A 13,982-nucleotide genomic window follows, 5' to 3' on the forward strand; every position below is an offset into this window, starting at 1 on the left:
GGTGTATGAGTGTCTGTGTGGGTCAGTGAGTGGATGCATGAGTCTGCAAATTTTTCTGCCCTCTGTTTAACCTTTCCTGCTCGTTTTTCTGCTTCTGTTTTGCCTTCTTTTAAATTTTGTATTGTGCAAACTCGACCCGAAGGTATCAGAGCGCTTTACATGAGCACCAGTTGCATTACAGACGTACACATTCATTTTGTTAGGCACAGGGAGATAAAGTGATTTGTCCAGAATCACAGGATGTTGAGCGTTCCTGCTGAGACTCGATGTTGGTTCCCCAGCTTCGAGATCGACTACTCTAACCATTAGGTCACAGCCTTTCCTGCTCATATTTTTTACCTCTGTTTTGTCCTGTTCTGCTCTGTTTTGCCTTTCCTGCACCTTTTTGTTCCCAATGTTGAGCCTTTTCTGCTCGTTTTTCTGCCCTCGGTTTTTCAAAAGTGAGGCGGTCTGGTCAAAATTCAATAGGGGAGGGGGGCTTTGTGGCCTCCCTCCCCTGGCCAATTTTGGCCCGGGGACCCCTCCCCCGAGGCTAAGCCTTAAAATATGTTTTATCAAAAGGGCAGGGGCTGCGTGGCCCCCCTCCCTGGGTTGATATCGGCTCCAGAGACCCCATCCCCTTGGAGTACAACCAAAATATGAAGAGGGAGGGGGGCATGTGGCCTCCTCTCCCTAGGCTGATTTCAGTCCTGGGGACCCAATCCCATCCCCTGGGGCCTTGCAATAGTTCCCTGGGTGCCCTGGGTAGTATTCAGGGGCCGCGGGGAAGCCTCAAGGCCCCCACAGTCCCAGCCAGCTTCCAGCCTCCTGCAAGAGCTGGCATTGCTATTGCACACAGGGAGCTGCTGCAAATGCAGCTGCCTGTGTGCAAGAGGTAAAGTTTCATATCTTTTCCTGCCCACCTGTTTTTGGGCAGGGAAAGAAATGAAACCTCCTGCAGGTGGGAACAGTTTCACAGCTCCAGTCCGCTGGGGCCGGAATGTTTGCTTTTGCTTTGCAGGAGCTGTGAGCTCCCACCAAGCAAAAGCAAACAGCTATGTCCCAGGGGTTGGGCCCCCCCCTGGACATAGATGCAGCCGTTCCTGGGGGTGGCGGTCTCAGGGCCATAATTGGCTCCAGGAGGGTGGTCTATGTGGCTCTACTATTTAATGTTAACTGTAGCCCCTGGGAGGTGGTGGTCCCCGGGAACTGGGGGAGTCTGCGTGGCCCCCCCTATTCCTTTAATTTGTAGCTCCCGGTTGGTGGTGGTCTCCGGGACCTGTGGCATCCGTGTAGCTCCCCTATTTATTTTATTTTCAGCCCTCAGGAAGTGGTGGTCCCCGGGGACCGGGGGAGTCAGCGCTGCCCTCCCACCATAACTTTATCATAAGCCCTGGGGAGGTGGTTGCCCCTGGGGCATAAACATGCCCATGGCGGGGGTCACGTGTGCCTGCCTCCTTTATTTTAATTAAAGAGCCATGCCCCCAAGACAGTGCTTCTTTTTTTATTTTTCAATTTTGCAGCGAATATGCGGATCCACTTGCGATTTTGCAGTAACATTGAAAAAAATATGTTTTTAGACCCCAGCGGTGTCCCTCTGGGACCCCACCACCACATCTAGGGTGTCAGGGTATTCCTAGGGCCTCTAGGGTTGAGGACCGGTCCCACTCTTGAAAGCCTGCGACAGCAAGCTGCTGCACAGGAAGGAGGGGATGTGAGTGTTTCCTACAGGACCTATTGGGAGGAGGGGATCCTTTACACTGAGGCCACGGACCCCAAACCTGGTAGCACTAGGAGAATGGTAGTGCCTCAGGGGTTTAGGGAATTTCTGCTCACTTTCACCATGAAATCCCCCTTGCTGGATACCTTGGCCAGACTAAACCTTGGAGTAGGCTAGTCAGCCACTTCTACTGGCCAGGGATGTTCTCCTGTTCTGGTCTCCTTGATGCGGGGCACCGTAGCGAGGGAGAGCTGTGCTGAACGGAGGGGTCTTTGGGGTGCGTGGAATAAGAGGCGGTGGTTCAGGTAGGCAGGTCTGGTGTTCTGAAGGGCTTTGTGCACGTGGGTGAGAAGTTTAAAGGTGATTCGCTTCTCAACAGAGAGCCAGTGTAGTGTCCACAGGTGTTGGGTGCTGTGGCAGTGGCGCGGTATGTTGAGGACCAGTCTGGCGGAGGCGTTCTGGAGATTTTGGAGTGAGTTTCTTGTTGATTCCTGCATAGAGTGCGTTGCCATAGTCCAGTCTTCTGGTGTTTAGGGCATGTGTGATGGTTTTCCTGTGTTCAGGGTGAATCCACTTGAAGGTCTTTTGTAGGAGTCAGAGGGTGTGGGAGCAGGAAGAGGAGACAGCGTTGATTTGGTGGTCCATTTTGAGTTCGGAGTCTACGATGATTTAGAGGTTGCATGCGTGGTCCGTGGGTTTGGGCGGGATCCCGAGGGCAGGAGGCCACCAGGTGTCGTTCCATGTTAGGTTGTGTGCCCATGATGAGTACTTCTGTCTTGTCCGTGTTTAGTTGAAGGTAGCTGTTCTTCATCCACCTGGCGACTACTTCCATTCTCTCTTGAAAGTTGAGTTTGGAGATGTTTGGTTTGTTGGATAGTGAGAGGATGAGGTGGGTGTCATCTGTGTAGGATACAATGTTGAGTTCGTGGGATCTGATGGGTGCCAGCGGGGCCACGTAGATGTTGAGCAGGGTGGGGCTGATGGATGATCCTTGGGGGACTCTGCAGGTGATCGATGTGGGATCCGAGAGGAAGGGTGGGAGTCTGACCCGCTGCGTTCTGCCAGATAGGAATAAGCGGATCCAGTCAAGGGCCTTGCTCCGGATTCTTGCGTCGTGAAGTCTGCGGGCTAGGGTGCGATGAGAGACAGTGTCGAAGGCTGTGGAGGGGTCCAGGAGGATAAGGGCCACAGTCTCTCCTCTGTTGGGCATTGAGCAGATGTCTTCTGTTGCAGCGAGAAGGGCGGTCTTGGTGCTGTGGTTTTTCCTGAAACCGGATTGGGAGGATTCGAGGATGTTGTTCTCTTCTAATAAGGAGGCCAGCTGGCTGTTGACAGCTTTTTCAATGACTTTCGCCAGATACGAAGTGAGCAGATCAGTCTGTAGTTTTTGAGGGTGGTGGGGTCCGCTGAGGGTTTATTCAGGAGAGGGTTGATCTCGGCGTGTTTCCAGTCTTTAGGGAAGGAGGTGGCCACAAAGGAGCAATTGATGATTCGTCAAAGCTCGGGGGCTATGATGTCTGTGGGCGGCTCTGTAGTAGATGTGGTGTGCGCAGGGGTCTGTGGGTGCCCCGGAGTGGGTAGACTTCATGGTCTTCAGGGTGTCTCCGATGATGATGGTGGTCCAGCTGTCGAGTGTAGGCTGCAAGGTGTAGGGATTGGTGGGTGTGGGTTCCGCATGTAGGTGGTCATCGTCGAAGTTGTCATAGATGGTCTTGATTTTGTGATGGAAGAAGGCGCCAAGTCTGTCGCACAGGTCCTGGGAGGGGGGGATGTCAGTTGTCTCACTGTTGGGTTGGGCGAACTCTTTGATGATGTTGAACTGTTCCTTGCTGTTGTGTGCATGGGCAGAGATTCTGTCTTGGAGTGCTTACTTCCGTGTGTATCTGATGAGCTTGTGGTGGGCCGCGGTAGCTGTTTTGAAGTTGTCGAGGTCAGTCGCGGGTTTGAAGTTCCTCCATGTTTTCTCGAGGCATCTGCATGTTCATCTAGATTCTCGTAGTTCTGTGGTGAACTAGCTGGCTCTCTTGGCGTGTGTGTTCATAGTATTCTTGAGGGGGTGATGGTGTTGGTCCATTCAGTGATCTAGTTGTGCAGGGTCCGGACAGCGATGGTAGGGTCGTCGTCTGTGGTGGCGGGAACGAAGCTGTTGAGGGAAGCGGTGAGCTGGTTGTCGGAGATCATGTTCCAATTTCTGCTCCGGAGCTGGTGTGGGCGTTTGTAGGTGATGGTAGTTTTAATGGTGAAGTGGATGCAACGGTGGTCCGTCCATGGGAGTTCAGAGGTGTGGCTGGAGGTGAAGGAGTTTCTAGCTGTGAAGATGGGGTCGAGGGTGTGTCCTGCTGAGTACGTGGGTTCTGGTATGATCTGTCTGAGTCCGATGTTGTGGAAGTTGTCCAGGAGGGATGTGGAGTTGTGGTCTTGGAACTTTTCGAGGTGGAAGTTGAGATCTTCCAGAAAGGTGTAGTCGGTGGAGGTGATGGCTTGCAGGGAGATGATGTTGGCGATGGGGTCGGCAAAGGGTGTTCGGTGTCCAGGGGGCCTGAAGATGAGGGTGCCTTGGAAGGTAGTGGACGGGTTGGTCTGGATCTTTAAGTGAAGGTGTTCCATCAGGTCTGAGGGCCTATCAGTGTGGGTGCTCAGTCGGAGGTTGGATTTGTGGGCGCTAGCGATGCCTCCTCCAGGGCGGTTGGAGCAGTCCCTCGGGGTGATCTTGTAGACTTCGGGGATGGCGATTGCAATGCCTGGTCCCCAGGCGGCGTTCATCCAGGTTTCTGTGAGGAATGCGGTATCGGGGCGGTGCTATCGAGGAGGTCCCAGATGTCTGCAGCGTGTCTGTGGAGGGAGTGGACGTTGAGGAGGATGCATTGCAGGGTTTCGGGTGCGGTGGGGTTGTGGCTGGAGGGTTGAGGTGGGTCCTGGGTCTCGGCAAGGGAGAAGGAGTGGCGGCAGTGGTGGCAGTTGAGGGGTCCGCGGTGTCGATAGGTGAAGAAAGCTTTCAATTGTTGTCTATGCCGGTGTTGAGCCGAGGAGCTGTTGCACTGGCGGGTCGAAGGAGCAGGGTTCCTGATGCTGGTCGCGGAAATATGTGCCTTTTCCGGCCAGCGACCGCTATTAAGTAGGGGTTGGGGGAGGGCGGGACAGCTGGCAGGAGGGAGCTGTAGTGGGAGAATGCGGCAGGGGGGAGGAGCCATGGGGGGGCAGTAGTGCAGGAAAGGAGACTAGGCAGAAGTCAAACAGGGGGGGAAAAAAGGCAAGATTTTAGATAAAGGCAAAAGACTTTAAACAAGGCAAAAAAAGGCAAGAAAAACAAAGGCGGAAAAAGGCAAGAATGAGAAGAGGCAAAAGAGAAAGGCAAATGAAAGGAAAATACACGAGGCACCAGGAAGAACGGCCAGAGACAGAACGGCAGCAGAAGGACCAAGGCACAGGGGCCTCAAACACTGGCCAGGCAGTCCTAGAGGTAGGATACTTACAGCGGAGCTGCATGGGAGGAGAGCAGTTTCCTGACCAAGAGATCAGAGGTCTTGCTGATTGACAGGTTAGGGGCAGCAAAATATCTGAGTACCTTTGATCTCACATCAGAGTACTGGCAGATAGGTCTGACTCCAGGAGCAAAACAAAGATGAGCATTATCAGTTTACCGTGATGCCTTTTGGCCTGAAAAATGCACCTGCCACTTTTAAAGGTTGGTGAATAAAGTCCTGCTGGATTGGAATCCAGATTATGCCAAGCAATTAATTGTGCAAATTGGGAAACAGCCTTTACAACGAGGTTTTTACCTCCTTAAGCCTTTACCACGCATTTTTTAGCACGCATATTTTTACAGCGAATATGCATTTAAAACGCATGCCAATAGCACGCATTTAAGGTAATTTGAGGGTGTGGGGGTCTCCCCCCACAAATACATTGTTTTTAAATATAAAAACAATGTGTGGTATTGGCATCCGTTTGAAATGCATTTTTGCAGTAAAAACATGCGCGCTAAAAAATGCGTGGTAAAGGCTTAAGGTGGTAAAAACCTCGTTGTAAAGGCTGTTTCCCAATTTGCACAATTAATTGCTTGGCATAATCTGGATGCCCCACCGAGGATGTTACTGCTCGGTGGGGCAGATGCATCTCTTATTGCCCGACCAGGAGAGTCACTCGTCGCGCATACCTCCCGGGCGTGAATGCTGCTTGGATTATACTGAGTGAAATGCCCGAAGCATGGCACCCTGTCGAATACCAATGGGTGCTGGCTCCATGACCACGCTTACGAAGTAAATGCTGTGCCTTAAACGGATACGTGTGGTAGAGGTCACTAGGACCTCCTCCATCCAGAGGTGGAGTGCTAACCTCTCTCTTTTCTTTCACACACCAATTCTCTTACTTGCCCCCCTCCACCTCTGTCACTGGGAAGGACAGGCTATAAATGGCAGCCACATCCACCCACTCGGCCTCCCCTCGGCGCTTCAGACGGTCTGCACTCTTTGAGTGTGGACACATACCCCCAACGCCTCCCAATTGGGCCCAGTTGCGCTGGACAGCCCCAGGCCCTCTCCTTCCCACCCAGGCAACAACCCCAAGGTTGGAACAACACGGTTTTGTGACGGGGGGTATCGTGGCCTGCACTTACTGCATCTAACCCAACGACCACAGTGTCTGGAACCAGGTAATGCGGCCACCAGCTGACGATCTCTGACCGGCGACAGGACACCGTACCGTGACCAGGAGGGACGAAGAGGAAGGTCAATGGGCGGAGGTAGGTTTATGCACCTGTACCGGAAGTGACGCAGCATAGGTGCTGGACTTTGGGGGACTCCCCGGGGGTGGGTCCCCGAGACTAGTGTGCGGAGAAGTGCCAGATTGCAGCACTAAGGAGGCCACCCTCTTACATGGGTGCTCCATGGGCAGCCGCATTTGCACTGCAGAGGTAACTGAATGTCTGTTAGTGCAGCCCTCATATTTTAACCTTCTCATAAATCTTGGGTTGTAGATCGCACTCCATCTTCGTAAGTTATCACAACTTCTAGAGCTGTATTGAATTATATTAATTTGGCACTTTATACTTATGATGATGTTGCTTCCTATTGCTTTTGACACTCAATCTGGCTCACTGCCCACCAAGGTTTGGGACCACTGGGACAGGGCACCTGCCATGACTGCCTACACCCACTGCTGCTGCTGCCAGCTCATCTTAAAATCCCATAGAGACCCTGGCAGTCAGTCTGATCACTCAGTCTCAACAATTCATTCATGTACACTGCATGCTTTCTAAGTCTTGCTTCTCATAGTACCAAATTTAAAGCAATAATTTGCAATGCAATAGGTCTTGCAGTTTCGAAACTTTGACCTATTAGTATTGTAAATGACAGGGCCTTTTATTAATGCAGTTTTTTCAAACACATACATAAAAGGCATTGTCATTTGCAATGCCAATAGCTCAAAATCTCACAAATGCGAGACCTATTGCATTGTAAATGCTTGTTCTGTATATGCACTTAGCCATGGTGCGCCTGGCCCTCCTGTCTCCCGCGCGGCTCCCTCATCCTGAAACCATATGTACTTATCATCTCCTATTCACCTCCACAAATGTAGGTTTCTGAAACTTTGCTTCACTAATAACCTTTAAAGAACATTGTGACCAATCAGTGTGCTTTGCAGGGTTCGATTGTATGCCAGTTGCGTTCTTTGTATGCAAAGCCGCGGGTCCCTGTTCCCTCCTGCTGGTGACAGCGTGTCCTGCCACACTATCGCTAGCTTCTTTCCTTTCAACTAAGAGACACCAACCAGCACACCGTGTACAGGCACAACACGCCTATCCTATACAGCACCATAGTGCACACAGCCCGAACACCATCACCCAATGCTCATGAGTAATATATTCAGCACAGGCACAAAGAACTGACATGGTGAACACCAACCAGGTGGTCCTACTAACAAGCTCAACAGTCCCATCCAATTCGCACCATGAAACACATGCAGCACAGACTCAACATATTCAACCAGTGTGCACCACATGAGATACTTAACATATGACCAAGAAACTGCCTCCTTCTAAAATTATGGAAGTGTCCCAAAATTCCAGTCTGCCTTTTGGATTTGATTTGTTCTGTTTACATTTGTGGGTGTTGAGTTTCCTGTTCACTATCTCTTGGTGCACTACAGATTCATATTTGAACACTGTAAAATTGACTGAAAGTTTGAACTGTGCCTGTAATTCACACAATTAAAAATAAATTGTGAAGTAGGTGTACCTCTGAGAAACTCCACATTTTACAGCAACCTTCACCCAATGCTCGCACAACAAATGCATTCAGGCAGCGCTTTCCACCATCTGCAGGTAACCAATGGCGACATAGAGGGCGTGGTTTAGATCTTGGTGGACGGTTACCCTGTCACAACGGTGATGGATAGCCCATTCGCTGAAATATAAATATCATAGGATATAATGGGATTTATATTTTAGCAGACAGGACGTCCGTCAATGTTGTGATGGGGTAAACTGTCCACCAAGATCTAAATCAGGCCCGAAGTCAGCGTCTCACTCACCCACATTGCTGAAAAGTGCCACGAGATCTTGGGTGGAGTCCACTTTGAACTTGGGCAGGGAGACCATGTGAGGGTTGACTTGGGAGCGGTCAAGTTTTCCCAGGATCGCCTGAAGGACGTCTGCAGTGAGCTTGTCTTCCATCTCCGTGAGCGGGAGGTGGCCGAAGTGAGGCAGAATGATGAGCATGCTCATGTCGTCTGACAGAGGAAAGCGGGCAACCTGCAAGAGACAGAAAGGAGTGAGAAGAAAGCAGTGTCTGGTTGTTAAGAATACTCTCACACAATGAGGTGAGAAGGAGAGAGCATTTATTGTAGTATGGATCCTTCAGTGCCCGCTCAGAGAGAGTACAATCCCAACATTCTAAACCAAGCTTCACCCTAAGATTCCACAACTAGGAAGTACTATTTAGAGGGGATGGGGGGGGGGGGGAAGGAGGAGGAGAGGGGGGAACTGGGAAGCTACAACACTGGTGTTCCTCCATCAGCAGTGCCTCGAGTGAAAAACACCACTGTTTACTCCCTTGCTGTTTACTCCCAAGGTGTAGATGTCATGTGGCAGCCTCGCCATGTTCTCTGTTGTTTACCAAAAATCTACCTCATCCCTGCACACTCTCCTGTGGTTTTGGAATCCACCATCTGCCCTTGCTAGGTTTTTTACATAATATTTTATAGTTCAGTAAAGATTTTTATCCGAGTAATACGACTGCTTATACTGTATCCTGCTGTTCAGAAAATCTCATAAAATATATATATAAAAAAACCAGAGCCTGAATGCTCCCGTCTATAGGACCTTGGCCTTCTGAGGGCATGGTTCGCCAGGAGATAGAGCTGAACTCTTACCCATGTTCAATGAAAACTGTTCACCCTATGGAAGCCAATCCTGAGCCTCATTCCATGGCTGTTGAGGAGTAGGAGTCCCAGGGAGAACACAGAGTAGCACCACCACCCGTGGTGCACTCGATGGGGGAGCACAGAGAAGGCACCACCACCCGGGGTGGACCACATTGAAGAGCTCACAAAAGGCATCCCCACCGGCAGTGATCCCCAGGGGAGAGCCCAGAGAAGACATCACCATATGCTGTGGACCTCACAGAAGAGAACAGAGAAGGCGTCACCACCCGTGGTGGACCCACCCCAAGGGTGAGCATTGAGAAGTAATCACCACCTGTGGTGGAACTCAAGTGAGAGCACAGAGAAGGCCTCACCACCCATGGTGAACCCTCATGGGAGAGCCCACAGAAGGCATCATCACCAGCAGTGAGCCCAAGGGGAGAGCACAGAGAAGGGGTCACCAGTCACCACTCGCATAGAGATGGCAGCACCATACGTTGTGGACCCCATGCGAGAGCACAGAGAAGGCGTCATCACTCGTGGTGGACCACACGGTGAGCATAGAGATGGCAGCACCATACACTGTGGACCCCAAGCGAGAGCACTGAGAAGTAATCACTGCCTGTGGTGGACCTCACGTGAGCACAGCACAGAGGAGGAATCACCACCCTTGGGGGCAGTGTAAGTGTCCTAATTGCTTCCTCATCAAGCAGATCACACAGTAAATGCACCACAACACGAATCGACAGAGGAACCACAGTGAGGCTGATAGAAATTTGTAGTAGCCAAATTTGGACTATTTCCTGCAAAATTAGTTTGGAGCTTTTAAACAGTATGTAAAACCTAAGTTATGTAGAATTTTTTTTTCAGTTGTGACTGAATTATTTTTCTGCAAAATAATTTTTTGTTTAGCGAATCCCCCAGTAAGAGCAGGTTGTGCTGAGATTTGTTCTTCACAAAAACATCAATAAGAGGAACTTTTGCAACTTCACCCTGGAGACTAACTCACCTGGAACTGGCTACGGTCACTTACTCATCCTGAATTGGCCATGGTGATTGACTCGCCTTAAATCGACCATAGTGAATGACTCACCTTGAGTAGACTGCGGTGAAAGACTGACCTTTAATTGGGTGGCGTGCCGGATTCACCTTTAATCGACCGTGGTGAATGGCTCACCTTGGACTGACCATGGTGAATGACTCACCTTGAATGGACCGTGGTGAATGACTCACCTTGGAATGACCGTGGTGAATGACTCACCTTGGACCGACCGTGGTGAATGACTCACCTTGGACCGACCGTGGTGAATGACTCACCTTGAACCGACCGTGGTAAATGACTCACCTTGGACTGACCGTGGTGAATGACTCACCTTGAACTGACCGTGGTGAATGATTCACCTTGGACTGACCGTGGTGAATGACTCAACTGACCGTGGTGAATGACTCACCTTGAACTGACTGTGGTGAATGACTCACCTTGAACTGACCGTGGTGAATGACTCACCTTGAACCGACCGCGGTGAATGACTCACCTTGAACTGACCATGGTGAATGACTCACCTTGAATGGACCGTGGTGAATGACTCACCTTGGACCGACCGTGGTGAATGACTCACCTTGAACCGACCGTGGTAAATGACTCACCTTGGACTGACCGTGGTGAATGACTCACCTTGAACTGACCGTGGTGAATGACTCACCTTGGACTGACCGTGGTGAATGACTCAACTGACCGTGGTGAATGACTCACCTTGAACTGACTGTGGTGAATGACTCACCTTGAACTGACCGTGGTGAATGACTCACCTTGAACCGACCGCGGTGAATGACTCACCTTGAACTGACCGTGGTGAATGACCCACCTTGAATTGACTTTTTGCAAGGGTTGTGCTGAATGGCCTTCTAAAGTGGATGATTGTGTCCCAGATACTTACACCTTTGCAGGCAGGATTCAGAGAACGGATCAGCATATTGGATCAGGTGCTCCGGTTTCAGCTCCTTTATAGGAAATTTGTTTTATTGGGGCGGGCGCTTTAAATAGCATTCGTTGATCTTAGATCAGCTTTTGATTTTGTTCCCCGCCTCAAGCTATGGCTGGTGCTGGTACCGCAATATTTGTTGCACATGATCAAGCGCCAACAAATAACTTTGCCCAAGTGAGATGTGGTCAGATGAGTGAATTAACTGAGCCTTTTCCTGTCCAAAGGGGGATGAGGCAGGGATGTGTCCTTGTCTTAACCCTCTTTTCCCTTTTTAATCAATGATCTAGCAACTTTTGCGGACTGTAGTGGTTCCGATTCTCCATCTCTTGCAAACATCAGGACACCAGCACTGATGTTTGCAGACAATATGCTGCCTATTTCGAAGTCCCCCATGGGTCTACAGAAAAACTTGGACAGATTTGATATTTTTTGTACCCTTAAAGGCCTAGACATAAATATTACAGCAACTAAAATTTATGGTACTCAATCCCTGTAGTACCACACAGTCCAACCCTGTCTTTAGGGGGCCTCACCTGGAGCGTGTCCACATGTTGGAGTATTTGGGAATAACCCTCAACGGGCACTTCAATTGGCAATCCCACATAACTAGGAGCAGGTTAAGGCTTGACAAACCTCGGGGGCATTGAAAAAATGCAAAAGGGTTCCCCCTTTCGCCCTATTTCCCCGACATTGCAAGGCTTTAACCATCAAGCACTTGGTTATTCTCTTTATAGAGAACAGCTTTGGAGACACAGGGATATGCCTTCCCTTCGGCTTGTTGAAAATTGTTTTTTGCAAGAACTAACAGGGCTTCACTCCATTGTTTCCCTTAAGGCTAGACATGGGGCAAAAACACTTAACAGAGGTGGTCGGCCTAAAGCTCATATTATATTGGAAGAGCTTCTGGTCTACCCCAAAGCTGGTATCCTATCAGGAGATTTTATGTAGAATGGGTGCAACTGATATCCCTTGGCTTAAGTATGTTAGGGTTACCCTCACAAACATTGGCCTCGGGCAATTGTGGGATGTCCCCTTTGAGCCCGGTGAAATATCTAAAGCCCAAATAAAGAATGCCTATTGGCAATTTGAGCTACATCTGTTGCATGCCCAGCCACAAGTAGGAACTCTAACTTTGACTCTCCCTCAATGGAAAGATAGCTACGGGTTGAAGCAATGCCTGGATGACATTGAGCCAGCAGCTGCAAGGAAACTTTATTTACAGTTTCCATATGGGTCCATACCTCTCCTCTCTTATTCAGCCTGGGGGCGGGGGTGAATCATGGCCTTCTTCCCAATAATGTGCTCTTTGTCTCTTAATGAGCGAAACAGTAGAGCACATTTTATTTTTCTGTCCGACATATCATGGCCATAAGAGTTTATTCATCCGAGCATTGTGTCGCAACCTAGGGTACAAGATGTGTAGAGCAGCCCTGAGAATCCTGAAGTGTGACTCCAGTCAGTGTGTAGTATTCACAGTTTCACAGTTTCTGTTGGCTATTTGGAGAACCAGGCAATCTTATATGAAAAGACCTATTGCCTAGTGTTACTTGTGGTTTAATTAATTAGATCAATAGAAGTTCCCGCCGCATGTTTTACTGTTTTATCTACTTTTTGGATTTTAATGACATATTTATGTCTAATTGTATTCATTCATTTTATTATGACTATAATTGTTTTATCTGTAGTCACTTTGCACTTTAATGGCATGTTGCTGAATAAAGTTATTGATTGATAGATTGATTGATTAACTTTTTTGGTAACGTTTTCTGCAGATTCGTTGAACAGTGTCAATATTATTAGGGACACAAAAAAGTCTCTTACTTGAAAACTGTGACCTAACTATAACTGCACAGTGGCGACTGCAATTATATAATATAGACATACATAAGGATGTATGTATCAATAGACATGTAGAGGTTGTGGCACTGGTTTGATTAGCACTATTCCTCCAGCCACAGATAATGGGACAGTGATCCATCAATTCGCATGACAGGCCCAGTTTCTCCAACTCTGGTCTGTAATTTTCAGCAATCTATATGTGGTGATTCTTTCAGCAATCCATATGTGGTGATTCTTTCAGCAATCCATATGTGGTGATTCTTTCAGCAATCCATATGTGGTGATTCCTGTCAATCATTATACCCAAATATTTACCTGCACACCACTGCAATTGGAAGTCAGTGTCTACTCTATGCATGCCAACAGCTAGTGGCAACATCTGTGATACCTCCCAGTTATGTTAACGCTAGAGATGTCTCCAAATGTGACCATTTCTCTAATGGATCCCCAGGTGTATAACACATGAGAGTATATGATCCGCAATCCATAAGGAGTCAGTGTGTTTGTGACTCTGTGTCCAGTACAAACAGCAGAAGAGAGAGAGAGGAAAGTGTGTTTGTCACTCCATGTCCAGCACAAACAGCAGAGGAGAGAGGAAAGTGTGTTTGTCACTCCTTGCCCGGCACAAACAGCAGAGGAGAGAGAGAGCAAAGTGTGTTTGTCACTCCTTGTCCGGCACGAACACCAGAGGAGAGAGAGAGGAAAGTGTGTTTGTCACTCCTTGTCCAGCACATACAGCAGAGGAGAGAGAGAGGAACGTGTGTTCGCCACTCTTTGTCCGGTACAAACAACAGAGGAGAGAGAGAGGAAAGTGTGTTTGTCACTCCGTGTCCAGCACAAACAGCAGAGGAGAGAGGAAAGTGTGTTCGCCACTCCTTGTCTGGCACAAACAGCAGAGGAGAGAGAGAGGAAAGTGTGTTTGTCACTCCGTGTCCAGCACAAACAGCAGAGGAGAGAGGAAAGTGTGTTTGTCACAACTTGTCCAGCACAAACAGCAGAGGAGAGAGAGAGGAAAGTGTGTTTGTCACTCCTTGTCTGGCACAAACAGCAGAGGAGAGAGAGAGGAAAGTGTGTTTGTCACTCCTTGTCCGGCACAT

The 13,982-nt window shown here is 49.2% G+C and overlaps 1 protein-coding gene across 4 annotated transcripts in view; it reads right to left on the bottom strand.

Annotated features, from left to right (window-relative positions):
- The window catches only part of SERPING1 (serpin family G member 1), a 142,816-nt gene that overhangs the window by 27,570 nt on the left and 101,264 nt on the right, over positions 1-13,982 (bottom strand). For all 4 annotated transcript variants that reach the window (XM_085651408.1, XM_085651409.1, XM_085651411.1 and 1 more), the window contains exon 7: positions 8,231-8,450. In XM_085651408.1, coding sequence (XP_085507534.1) covers positions 8,231-8,450 — 220 coding nt within the window. The remainder of the gene's footprint in view (positions 1-8,230; positions 8,451-13,982) is intronic.

Source organism: Triturus cristatus, chromosome 4_1, assembly GCF_964204655.1.
Source record: "Triturus cristatus chromosome 4_1, aTriCri1.1, whole genome shotgun sequence".
NCBI classification, from domain to species: Eukaryota; Metazoa; Chordata; class Amphibia; order Caudata; family Salamandridae; genus Triturus; species Triturus cristatus.